Source organism: Halichoerus grypus, chromosome 11 (assembly GCF_964656455.1).
Source record: "Halichoerus grypus chromosome 11, mHalGry1.hap1.1, whole genome shotgun sequence".
NCBI classification, from domain to species: Eukaryota; Metazoa; Chordata; class Mammalia; order Carnivora; family Phocidae; genus Halichoerus; species Halichoerus grypus.
The window spans coordinates 56165399-56178508 of NC_135722.1; the positions used below are offsets into that span (position 1 = coordinate 56165399).

The following is a 13110-nucleotide window of genomic DNA, read 5'->3' on the forward strand; positions in this document are numbered from 1 at the left end:
TGACTTCAAAAAAGGACCCAAATAGAATTTCTAAGATTAGCCCATGAGAATACCCTGACTGCTTACTGAAAAAGAGGTAAATGTCTAGGATAGAATATGAGTGCTGCTGAGACTGACAGCACATAAATTTGGGAACTTCCTGTGCTGTCCACTGAAATTTTAACATTTAAAATCCTGCAGTTAAGAGAGAATTTGCTTCCTTTCTACTGCTGATAGATGGTAAGGCTATATGGTATTTTGGAGCACAGGCTTAAAAATCACAGCTCACTATATGACCTTAAGTGTTATTTTAGCTCTCTCTGTAGTTTCTTCATCTCTAAAACAGGATAATAAAAGCACCTATACCTCATAAGACAATTAAGAATATTATATGTGTAATGTGTATAAAGAACCCAAGACAATGGCTGATACAGAGAAGGCCTCAGTCAACTTCAGTTTCCATTTCCAAGTGGCCCTTTTACTTGCCTATTGTAACAAATTCAGTATTTCTGAGAGTCTGGTCAGAAAAAGGACAATCAGCTTTTTTTTAGTCTACCATGCAGGATGACAGAAACCAAATGAAAGTGCTGTAAAGAACACTGGTAATGTGTTCTTTTAGTAGTCATGAACTAGAATTTAGTCACTAATTAGCCAAGTGATTCTGAATAGCTTTTCTAACCATATTTTTAAAGTCATATAATAGTATAGAAGATCCAAGTATAAATGTGTCATTATAAATCAGCCTTACAAATACCCTGGTGTCTGTGAAAACTAAAATTGAGAGTTGTAAGAAATTATTCCTGATCCAAGTGAAAGAAGCAGAAATCCCTTGAAATGTACTAAATCCTTGCCCTACTAAAAATTTGCCAGAAACTCTACCTATATATTTTCTTACTCATTTCATGTTCATATTTTCAAAAGTCAAACAAAAATAAACGAACAAGACTCGTTTTTTGACAGTCTTAATGAAAAAATTTTTTTCTCATTAATGGTTTCAGTCAAGAATGAGAGCACAATATAGAAAACCTAGATTTATTTGTTAAACTATCACAAAGACAAAACAATTATCATTGAAGCACTCTGAGGATTTCATCCCAATTTCACTTGTTATGGAAACCGACCTAAGAGGTTAGCAATTAAAGGATATAACCTAAGAGGTTATAACAAAACAGACTGGTGAAACATGGTGAAAGGAGTAAAAGCTAGTCAGAAGCATCCGTGTTAGTGGTATTTTATGTGGCTAGGATATTTCCCAAGAGGCTCCCTAAAGATGCCTGAATTAATTAATCTGGGTCCCAAATTAGTAAAAAAAAAAAAAAAAAAAAAAAAAAAAAAAAAAAAAAACAACAACAAACCCTTACCCCTGTGAAGAACGAGCAGAGGCCAAGATTTCTCTGAGATCTCTTTGTCTTTCTTTTTAAGGGGTAATGGGACTCTTAGACTCTAAAAGGGTTTATCTTAGATTCAGCCTCCCTCCTTCCCATCCAGTCTACCTACGTCTTCAAGCGCCTGCGCATTCTCAGGTAGGCCTGACGGGTTACAGAAGATGCATATAGTGAAGGCTGGAACTACAGGCCTACTCAGAGGGCACCTATACACAGAAATTTTGGGGTAGATGATAAACTACAAATACGCTCCTGGTTAAGTTAATTCACCTTTGTTAATAAAGGTCATAGTTTCTTCTGCTGGTGACAACTTTCTGTCTCAGTATAGTCTGTCTCAAAAAAGAACTGGTTCAGGTAAATTTTGGAGAAGGAAAAAGACTTCATCAACACCCACTCCACAGTAGAAGAGGCACCAAGTTCTTTCCTAGTTATGAGCAGAATCTGAAAAACAAAAGATTTACAGTGTTTATAATAATAACTATTATTTATTGAATGCCTAGTCAAGAGTGCCAGACAACTTAGATATATGTCTTAGTCTTTGCAACAATCCTGCCAGGTAGTTTATCAACCCCATTTTCAAATGAGGAAACTGAGGATTAAAGAAGTTATGTGCCTTGTCCAAAGGCACAGAAGCCGGTATATGGTAGAGCTGTGATTCTACCACTCCTGTGCCTTGACTCCACCCCATCTCCTGCACCGAGAGGTCCTAGTTCCATTATCTTGAAATCATTAATGGTTGCATAAACACTCTAATTATTCCTTCTTCATTCCTTAAAGGCAAAAACAATTTAAAATGATTAAAAATTTAAAGACATTGTTTGGAATTCAGGTCAATTATCCAGATGAATAATTTGTATAAACTTTATGAACAAAATAGCTCTCTACTCCAGCTGTAGCATAAAATGAATAGAAAACAAATCATCAGCTCATTAGAAAGCTTGTGGTTATTTTATGATTATTTCACCATAAAATTACATTACAAAGAATCCTAAGAATTCTCACCAGTGAACTGCAGTAACATCTCATCTGTGTAACCATTAGTGACACAACAAATGCGTTTGTCAGAATCCTTATTAATACAGTGGTGGGTACTCTCTGAATAGTCTATTTTTCAAGAAGAAATACGTAAAAGCCAGAAGATCAAAAAATGTTTTCCAGTTTCAATAAAAGTTACTAAGTATTACTGAACTGAAAAAGTTAACATGCTATAAAGAACATGATAAGCAGGAAAGTGAGAAGGGAAGAAGACTTAAGTTGGCACCAAAAAGATTTCCCATACAGTGTAAGAGTGAAGTACTGATATCTGGAACAGTAAGATCTGAAAATTAAAGGTAACAGAGCTGCAGCAATATGAACACGTAATTTTAGCTAATTGCAGAGGAGACAATGCTGGTTTTAGACTATATGGCTACAATGACAGAAATAAATGCTGTGGAAATAAAAATTAAGTATTTAAAGCAAGAAATATAAATCACAGAACTCTAAGAGATTATTCTCTGATAGTTCCACTGGCAGCACCTGAGAGGAAAACAGAGATTCATTATCATTTTTCATGGTTATAGTAAGAAGAAATGTTATGTTCACATGGCAACAATTTGGAAGGTAAATGGAACTTGGAAAAAGGAGGGATCTCACAACCCAACTGGATGACTCACAATAGTATAAGAGTCAAGCCAAAATATATAAATCTTGCCACACCATTACTATATGCTTTAAAATAAAGGACCTGGGCATAAGTAACATCTCAAAGACTGGAAGACAGCCAGTATTCAAGAAAATGCTACCTGGTCAGAAGTAGGAGGACACTGTAGAGGGGAAAGAGGGACAACAATTTTAACAAAGTAAAAATCTTACAGCTCATAAGGGAAGGCCAACTAGGATTACTAGTCCTAGAGCTCTAGGTGGTATGAACTAACCACATAACCCTCAGTTATTATCAAACATACAGTTGAGATACTCAAGCTGGCAAAGGACAATTTATTTCTCAGGGTAACATGCAGCAAAGTCAGGGACAAACTTTAGGCAAAGCTCACAAGAATGTGTCAGGGGAAACTGGCTGTGAGCTCTTATGTCAGTCAAGAAAGCAGGAGTGAAGCAACTTGGGAAATGATAGCTTTTGGAAAAGTGTGCATGGCCTTACGGTTTGGCAAACTGGTCTTGAACGCTAAGGTGCCCAGGACCTTGGTCCTCCATTATTTTCAGAAGGAGGGAAGCCAATACAAGATTATGATGAAATTAGGGGTGTTTGGGTGGCTCAGTTGGTTAAGTGATTGCCTTCAGCTCAGGTCATGATCCCAGGGCCCTGGGATGGAGCCCCATATCGGGCTCCCTGCTCAGCAGGAAGTCTGCTTCTCCCTCTTCCTCTACCGCCCCTCCTGCTCTTGCTCTCTCTCAAATAAATAAATAAAATCTAAAAAAAAAAAAAAAAGGATTATGATTAAATTAAAGACTTAGATACAGTATGGAATTACTACTTCCTCCCTAAACTGAACAGCAGTGAGTTGAAGCAAATCTTGCTTTGTGATTTCTGATGTACATGTTAAGGTTTCAAACACAAGTGGGAAAAGGTGAGTCAAGAGCAGAACAGGAGATTATCTCAGGCTCTGCTGCTCCCAACGAGGGAGCCCATTTCTGAATAATGGGCTAATGTCCTCCTCCTGAGTTCACTGAAGTTGGGTGTGTCTTATTCTTTCATGCCTCAATGCCTAGCACTGCCCAATGTCTAACACAGCACTTAACATGTGTAAGTGCTCAGTAAATGTTAACCTGAACATCACTGTTTGCAGACCTTGACTCCTCAGGGGGGAAAAAACCACGTAAGTCTCAATAATTTCAGAAATGGATAACTAACATCTTTCCAAGCTGCTAATTATATAGAGTTCTCCTGAAAATAAAAATTATTTCACATGATTTTCAAGTTCAATGACAAGGAAGAAAATAAACTACTCACCCCACAGCAGCATAAATCATTTTCAGTGATCAACATCTGCATCCTCAAACTGTCCAGCAACCGTTGGTGTAGTGTCTACCTCCATCCCATCTAAAAAAAAAAAAAAAATCAACTGCTGAGCAACAGTCTACTGAGCTCTTCAGACAGGTAAAGGGTCAACCTATTCATCAAGCAGAAGGAAGCTAGTGCCCTCTGTTGGTCAAAGTTGCTATTTCTTTCTACTGTGAAAAAGTAACAAGGAACAACCAAAAAAGAAAAATTCCACCTGTACATTTTTTTACTTTATAAATTCTCAACCTCAACACTAAAAGAACATTAGATAAGAAGTTTTTAATGTAGTAAAGAGTTTGATATGTGCTCTGAGCATACAGATGCTGTTCATCTTGCTCAGAAACGAAATGATTCTAAAGTGATGGGAAGAAAACTCAGTTATGTGTTCCGTTAATAAAGAAAAATTAAAACAAAAAAAAGTTTTTAATGTAGTTAGCATCAACTGTTCACTCTTCACAGAACTGTGCTGGGTATTTACTGTGTGACATTATCATTATTATTATTATCTTAAGATTTAATTTATTTGAGAACGAAGAAGAGAGAGCATGAGCGGAGGGGAGGGATAGAGGGAGAAGCAGACTTCCTGCTGAACGGGGAGTCCGATGCAGGGCTCGATCCCAGGACCCAGAGATCACAACCTGAGCTGAAGGCAGACACTTTACCGACTGAGCCACCCAGGTGCCCCATTATTTTCATTTTTAAAGGTATAAAAGTCCTATCCTCACAAAGCTGATGACATAACTCTGAGAAAAGACAAAATAAGTAGAGTGAGGTTCTTGCCTGTTTTTCTCATTTCATAGGGGGAAAAAAGCACGCGCGCGCATGCGCGCGCGTGTGTGTGTTTGTGTGTGTGTAGGGAGAGACAAGGAAAAAAAGCCCTCTGGAAAGAGCTGTTTAGAAATGCTTTCTCCACTTTGGCACCTCCCATTCACCTTCAACTCTTCAGCCCACAACAGGCTTCTGCCTGAGCCCCCCAGTACTCCACCTGGACATGCAGCAGGGTGTGCAAATGTAACACATATCTAAAACGAACTCATCATCTTTCCACATAGAAATGCTTCTCTTGGGGCACCTGACTGGTTCAGTTGGTAAAGCCTGCGACTCAATCTCAGGGTCAAGAGTTCAAGCCCCACATTAGGTGCGGAGCCTACTTTAAAAAAAAGGGGGGGGGCACCTGAGTGGCTCAGTTGTTAAGCGTCTGCCTTCGGCTCAGGTCATGATCCCAGGGTCCTGGGATCGAGCCCTGCATCGGGCTCCATGCTCTGCAGGAAGCCTGCTTCTCCCTCTCCCACTCCCCCTGCTTGTGTTCCCTCTCTTGCTGTGTCTCTCTCTGGAAAAAAAAAAAAGAATCTTAAAAAAAAAAAAGGTTTCTCTATCCTAACATTCTTACTAAAGGATACCTCTCACCTGTCCAATTCAGAAACCCCTACCACATCTCTAATTTCTGTTGCTTCTCTCAAACATCTCTCAAATCTGTTAAGTCTTTAACATTCACTGCCACTATCAAGTGCAGGCCATGATCTCTCATCTAATTTAAATCATAACTTATTTAACAGAGTTTCCCTTTGGGGCGCCTGGATGGCTCAGTCCATTAAGTGTCTGCGTTCAGCTCAGGTCATGATCCCAGAGTCCTGGGATCGAGCCCCACATCAGGCTCCCTGCTCAGCAGGGAGTCTGCTTCTCTGCCCCTCCCCTGATTTGTGTGCATTCTCTCTCTCTAAAATAAATAAGTAAAATCTTAAAAAAAAAAAGAGTTTCTCTTCTATCCTCCAATATTTCCCTCTGCAATCAATTTTCCATTATCACAGGCAGGGTCATCTTCTGAAACACTAATCAAACTAAAAATTCTTCACTTCACATTCCCATTGGCCTAAGCGTAACACTGAAATTCTTTAAAACAGCTTTCAAGTTCCATTAAGATACAACCAGTTCACTACTCCACCTCTGTCTGTTGCTGTAATAACTACCCTTCATACTCAGAGTTCCAGACATAATGAACTACTTCAGTTCCCCAAAGTTGAATGGTCTCTTGAAGTTCTGCACATGGCTGATCATGTTACCTGCCTCTCTCCCCAACCTGTACGTAATCCCCCTTCACCCCGGTCACTTTATTCATCTTTCAGATCTTGACTTAGATGTCACTTACTCCATGAAACTTGAATCTCTGACTATCCAGGCTGGGTGAAAAGTCCAGCTTCTGATTCCACAGCTTCTCAAGCTTCCCCTATAACTTAGTGCTGTATCACAATGTACTGCCTAATTACTTAATTTTTCTCTACACAAGAATGCCATTGATATGAAGACAGTAATCTCATCTTACTTGGGCACTGCTATATTCTCTGTACCTGGCATAATAGCTCAATAAACACTTCTTACATAAATAAGCACATGAAGCACTGACATACCACAAGGAGATAGGGTGTTTGTTTTTCAGTGCAAAAAAGATGGTTTTATTAAAGCATGGGGAGCAGGACTTGGGCAGAAAGAACTGCGACAGGGTGTATTTAAACGGCAAAAAGATTGAAATTTGCCAAGACAGCAGATCTTAGGTGTTCTACCACAAAAAAACGGGTAACTACGTGAAAAGATGGGTATGTTAACTGACTTGACTGTAGTAATTATTTCACTATGTATATGAAAACATCATCTGGCATACCTTAAACATAAACAATTTTTAGCCAGTTAAAAAATTTTAAAAATAAATTTTAAAAAAATGCACAGGTCAAACAAAATAAATAAATCAATGGCAAAAAGAGTGACATGGGTACTTAGAGGACTTTAGAAGACGGGGAATGGTATAGGCTGAAAAAGTTTCATATATAGGCAACTCTCAATATGCTAATAAGGCTTAGGAATAAAAGTCCAAAAATCTCACGTAGCAAAAAGTGTTTGTGATCTTAAAATGATCTGCTATAAAGCATTAAACAAGGAATTTTACAATTAAAAAAAAAAAACTCTTCAGTGAAGGTTTTTCAATGTCCAAGGACACTCTCCCATCAATCACTGTAATAAAAAGAAGGTACCATCTTGAATTCTTTCAGCTAAGAGTTTAGTAGTACACTAGAAATCATCTGAGCCATCTCATCCTATAGCCTATGTTATAGGCTCACCAAGTAGGACTTAAAATGGAGAGGATATACAAGGAATAACAGTGTGACCCAAAGCCTAAACTTTTCCAAATTAAAATATCCCAGGACTGGGGCGCCTGGGTGGCTCAGTTGGTTAGGCATCTGCCTTCAGCTCAGGTCATGATATCAGGCTCCTGGGATCAAGCCCTGCATGGGGCTCCCTGCTCAGCAGGGAGTCTGCTTGAAATTCTCTCCCTCTTCCTCTGCCCCTCCCCCTGCTCGTGCTCTCTCTCTAATACATAAATAAAATCTTAAAAAAAAATAATAGGGCGCCTGGGTGGCTCAGTTGGTTAAGCGACTGCCTTCGGCTCAGGTCATGATCCTGGAGTCCCAGGATCGAGTCCCGCATCGGGCTCCCTGCTCAGCAGGGAGTCTGCTTCTCCCTCTGACCCTCCCCCCCATGTGCTCTCTCTCTCTCATTCTCTCTCTCAAATAAATAAATAGAATCTTAAAAAAGAAAGTTTAAAAAAAAAAAAAAGCCCAGGGCTTCAGGATACCCAGGTCAACATGCTATGTGCATGAGGATATTTATCACAGCATTATGACAGAAATTTATATTGCCCAATAAAAGAAAAACTAGGGGTGCCTGGGTGGCTCAGTTGGTTAAGCGTCTGACTCTTGGTTTTGGCTCAGGTCATGATCTCAGTGTCCTGAGATCGAGCCCCACACTGGGCTCCACACTCAGTGCAGAGACTGCCTTAGATTCTCTCCCTCTCCCCTTCTGTCCCTCCCCCCACTTACATGCTCTCTCTTTCAAATAAATTAATCAATTAAATCTTTAATTAAAAAAATGAAAAACTACGGTAACACCCTCTTTAAGAACATTCTGCATCTCTAAAAATTAGAAGTGCTAAGACTCTAATGGCAACATAAAATACTAGTATATATTAAATACATGTAAGATGGAAGAAGTGCTTATATGCTTATAACACTTTTATATGTATCAGCTCATTTAATCCTCTCACCACTTATTAGCTATTTGACCTCAAGCAAGTTATATGATCTTTCTGTGCTTCAGTTTCTTCATCTGTAAAATAGGTATCAAATAACACTTAGACCACAGAGCATTCTTGGAAGGATTAAATGAGTACTTACGTGTAATATGCTTAAATCAGGGTCTGGCACATAAGAGCAGTAGCTGAATGTTCTATTGAGAGTAGCAGAAAAAGCTTGGAGATATCTGGGGCAAAGGCAAGGTTGTCTCTTCAGAGTTAGAACTTTATATGGTGATTATCAGGCAATCACTGAGGGGACATCCCTATATAGGGGTGACCACAGAGTGTTCTCAGAAGATTAAGATGGCACAGTGAGCTGGAGGCAGGAATGATTGAGGCAAAAAATTACTATTGTAAATCCAGTGTGAGAAGACAAGGGCCTAGGTAGGGTTGAAGGACAGCAGCAGCAATAGCAAGGAAATGTGAGTCACTTAAATGAAAAAATCAATGGGACCTAGTATTACACTAGAGCAAGGAATAAGAAGTAAAGGCTGAGGGGGGAGGAGCAAGATGGCGGAGGAGTAGGAGACCTGGATTTTGTCTGGTCCCAGGAATTCAGCTGGATAGGGATCAAAACATTCTGAACACCCACGAACTCAACAGGAGATTGAAGAAAAGAATAGCAACAACTCTGAACAGAAAAGCAACCACTTTCTGGAAGGTAGGACGTGCAGAGAAGTGAATCCGAGGCGAAATTCGGGAGGATAGACGGCAGGGGAGGGGGCCTCCGTCCACCGCTTCTGGCAAGTGATAGAGCCACGGAGCACAAAATCGGAACTTTTAGAAGTCTGCTCCGCTGAGGGACGTTGCTTCAGTGGCTAAGCGGGGGGTGGAACCCTTGCGGAACAGTGTGGTCTCAGGACCCTCGGGGTCACAGAAAGACCGGGGGTGCCTGAGTATGGCACAGCTCCCAGATATCAGAGTGGGGAAGCCAGCTGCAGAGATGGAGCCGAGGCGCAGGCTCTCAGCTCGGGGTTGCCATAAACCATGATCCGCAGCACAGTCAGGCCACTGCTCTTCCAGCAGGGACCCAACAAGCGGCAGATCCGGGGAGACTCCCCTTCCTCCCCCGGGAGGAGAGGTGCGGGAGCGCACCGCAGGGATCTGCTGGGTTTGGAGACTCCACATGGGGTCGTGTGCCAGAGATAGAAATGCTCGGCAACAGGCCGGGTGAGCATGGAGTGCGGCCGGAGACCGGGGAGACGGGAGTGATTGACTGCTTTTCTCTGGGGGCGCACTGAGGAGAGGGGACCCGAGTTCTCAGCTACTCCGGGCAGAGATTGGGAGGCCGCCATTTTCACTCTCCGCCTCCAAAGCTGTAGGGAAAGCTTGCAGGGAACAAAAGCTCCCAAGAGCAAACCCGAGCAGATTACTTAGCTGGGGCTGGCAAGGGCGGGGCAATTCCACCTCAGGCAAAGACATTTGGGAACCACGGCAACAGGCCCCTCCCCCAGAAGATCAGCGAGAACAGCCAGCCAAGACCAAGTTTACCGATCAATGAGAACAGCAGAACTCCAGCGCTAGGGGAATACTGCACATAGAATTCATGGCCTTTTTACCATGATTCCTTCGTCTTTCAAAGTTAATTTTTTAACTGTCCTTTTTTTTTTTTTTGAATTTTTCTTTTTCCTTTTTTCAACCAACATCTTATCAATCCTTTTCGTAAAAAACATTTTTATTTTTCATTTTTAGAGTCATATTCTATCCCTTCATATTAGTTACCCTTATTTTTGGCATATATATGTAAGTTGTTCTCTCTTTAAAATTTTGAGATACAGTTCCTTCTAACAGATCAAAATATACCCTAAATCTCTAGTGTATGGCTTTGTTCTAGTCTCCTGCCTAATCACACTCTCTCCCTTTTTCTTTTTTTTTTTAAATCCTCTTCTTTTTTCAAACAACTTATCAATTCCTTTTATAAAATTTTTTATAATTTTCATTTTTAGTCATAGTCCATCCCTTCATCATATTAACCCTTATTTTTATACATATGTAAATTTTTCTTTCTTTAAAATTTTGAGAGGCAGTTTCTTCTAACAGACAAAAATACACCCAAAATCTAGTGTGTGGCACTGATCTATGCACCAGCCTGATCATATTTGATCATATTCTGTATTTTTTGTTTTGTTCTGTTTTTGTTTTTATCTTTTTCTTTTTTTTTTCTTTTTTCTTTCCCTTTCTTTTCCCCCGGTTTCAGGTCTTTTCTGATTTATTTAAAGTATATTTTCTGGGGACGTTGTTACCCTGTTAGCATTTTGTTCTCTCATTTATCTATTCTCCTCTGGACAAGATGACAAGACAGAAAAAATCACCTCAACAAAAAGAACAAGAGGCAGTACCGACTGCCAGGGACCTACTCAATACGGACATTAGTACGATGTCAGAACTAGAGTTCAGAATAATGATTTTAAAGATACTAGCTGAGCTTGAAAAAAGCATGGAAGTTATTAGAGAAACTCTTTCTGGAGAAATAAAAGAACTAAAATCTAACCAAGTCGGAATCAAAAAGGCTATTAATGAGGTGCAATCAAAAATGGGGGCGCTAACTGCTAGGATAAATGATGCAGAAGAGAGAATCAGTGATATAGAAGACCAAATGATGGAAAATAAAGAAGCTGAGAAAAAGAGAGATCAACAACTACTGGATCACGAGGGCAGAATTCAAGAGATAAGCGATACCATAAGACGAAACAACATTAGAATAATTGGGATCCCAGAAGAAGAAGAAAGAGAGAGAGGGGCAGAAGGTATAATGGAGCAAATTATAGCAGAGAACTTCCCTAATTTGGGGAAGGAAACAGGCATCAAAATCCAGGAGGCACAGAGAACCCTCTCAAAATCAATAAAAATAGGTCAACACCCTGACATCTAATAGTAAAACTTATGAGTCTCAGACACAAAGAGAAAATCCTGAAAGCAGCTCGGGAGAAGAGATACGTAACCTACAATGGTAGAAACATTAGATTGGCAACAGACCTATCCAGAGACCCGGCAGGCCAGAAAGGACTGGCATGATATCTTCAGAGCACTAAATGAGAAAAATAGGCAGCCAAGAATACTATATCCAGCTAGGCTGTCATTGAAAATAGAAGGAGAGATAAAAAGCTTCCAGGACAAACAAAAACTAAAGGAATTTGCAAACACAAAACCAGAAATATTGAAAGGGGTCTTCTAAGCAAAGAAAGAGCCTAAAAGCAACATAGACCAGAAAGGAACACAGACAATATACAGTAACAGTTACCTTACAAGCAATACAATGGCACTAAATTCGTATCTTTCAATAGTTACCCGGAATGTAAATGGGCTAAATGCCCCAATCAAAAGACACAGGCTATCAGATTGGATTAAAAAACAAGACCCATTGATATGCTGTCTGCAAGAGACTCATTTTAGACCCAAAAGACACCCCCAGATTGAAAGTGAGGGGGTGGAAAACAATTTACAAGGCTAATGGACACCAAAAGAAAGCTGGGGTGGCAATCCTTATATCAGACAAATTAGATTTTAAATCAAAGACTGTAATAAGAGATGAGGAAGGGCACTATATCCTAAAGGGTCTATCCAACAAGAAGATCTAACACTTGTAAATATCTATGCCCCTAACATGGAAGCAGCCAATTATATAAGCCAATTAATAACAAAATCAAAGAAACACATTGACAACAATACAATAATAGTGGGGGACTTTAACACCCCCCTCACCGAAATGGACGATCATCTAAGCAAAAGATCAACAAGGAAATAAAGACTTTAAATGACACACTGGACCAAATGGACTTCAAAGATATATTCAGAACATTCCATCCCAAAGCAACAGAATACACATTCTTCTCTAGTGCCCATGGAACATTCTGCAGAATAGATCACATCCTAGGCCACAAATCAGGTCTCAACCGGTACCAAAAGACTGGGATCTTTCCCTGCATATTTTCAGACCACAATGCTTTGAAACTACAACTCAATCACAAGAGGAAAGTCAGAAAGAACTCAAATACATGGAGGCTAAAGAGCATCCTGCTAAAGAATGAATGGGTCAACCAGGAAATTAAAGAAGAATTTAAAAAATTCATGGAAACAAATAAAAATGAAAACACAACTGTTCAAAATCTTTGGGATGCAGCAAAGGCAGTCCTAAGAGGAAAGTATATAGCAATACAAGCCTTTCTCAAGAAAGAAGAAAGATCTCAAATACACAAGCTAACCCTACACCTAAAGGAGCTGGAGGAAGAAGAGCAAATAAAGCCTAAACCCAGCAGGAGAAGAGAAATAATAAAGATCAGAGCAGAATTCAATGAAATAGAACCCAAAAGAACAGTAGAACAGATCAACAAAACTAGGAGCTGGTTCTCTGAAAGAACTAACAAGATTGATAAACCCCTGGCCAGACTTATCAAAAAGAAAAGAGAAATGACCCAAATCAACAAAATCATGAATGAAAGAGGAGAGATCACAACCAACACCAAAGAAATACAAACAATTATAAGAACATATTATGAGCAACTATATGCCAGCCAATTAGATAATCTGGAAGGAATGGATGCATTCCTAGAGATGTATCAACTACCAAAACAACCAGGAAGAAATAGAAAACCTGAACAGACCTATAACCACTAAAGAAATTG

General features: G+C 39.8%; 1 protein-coding gene across 2 annotated transcripts in view; it reads right to left on the bottom strand.

Moving 5' to 3' along the window:
* Positions 1-995: 995 nt before the first annotated feature.
* The window catches only part of CLNS1A (chloride nucleotide-sensitive channel 1A), a 29637-nt gene continuing 17522 nt past the window's right edge, over positions 996-13110 (bottom strand). For both annotated transcript variants that reach the window (XM_078058589.1, XM_036113419.2), the window contains 2 exons: positions 4315-4404; positions 996-1805 (listed from right to left, as the gene is read on the bottom strand). In XM_078058589.1, coding sequence (XP_077914715.1) covers positions 4337-4404 — 68 coding nt within the window. In that variant the 3' untranslated portion in view covers positions 996-1805; positions 4315-4336. The remainder of the gene's footprint in view (positions 1806-4314; positions 4405-13110) is intronic.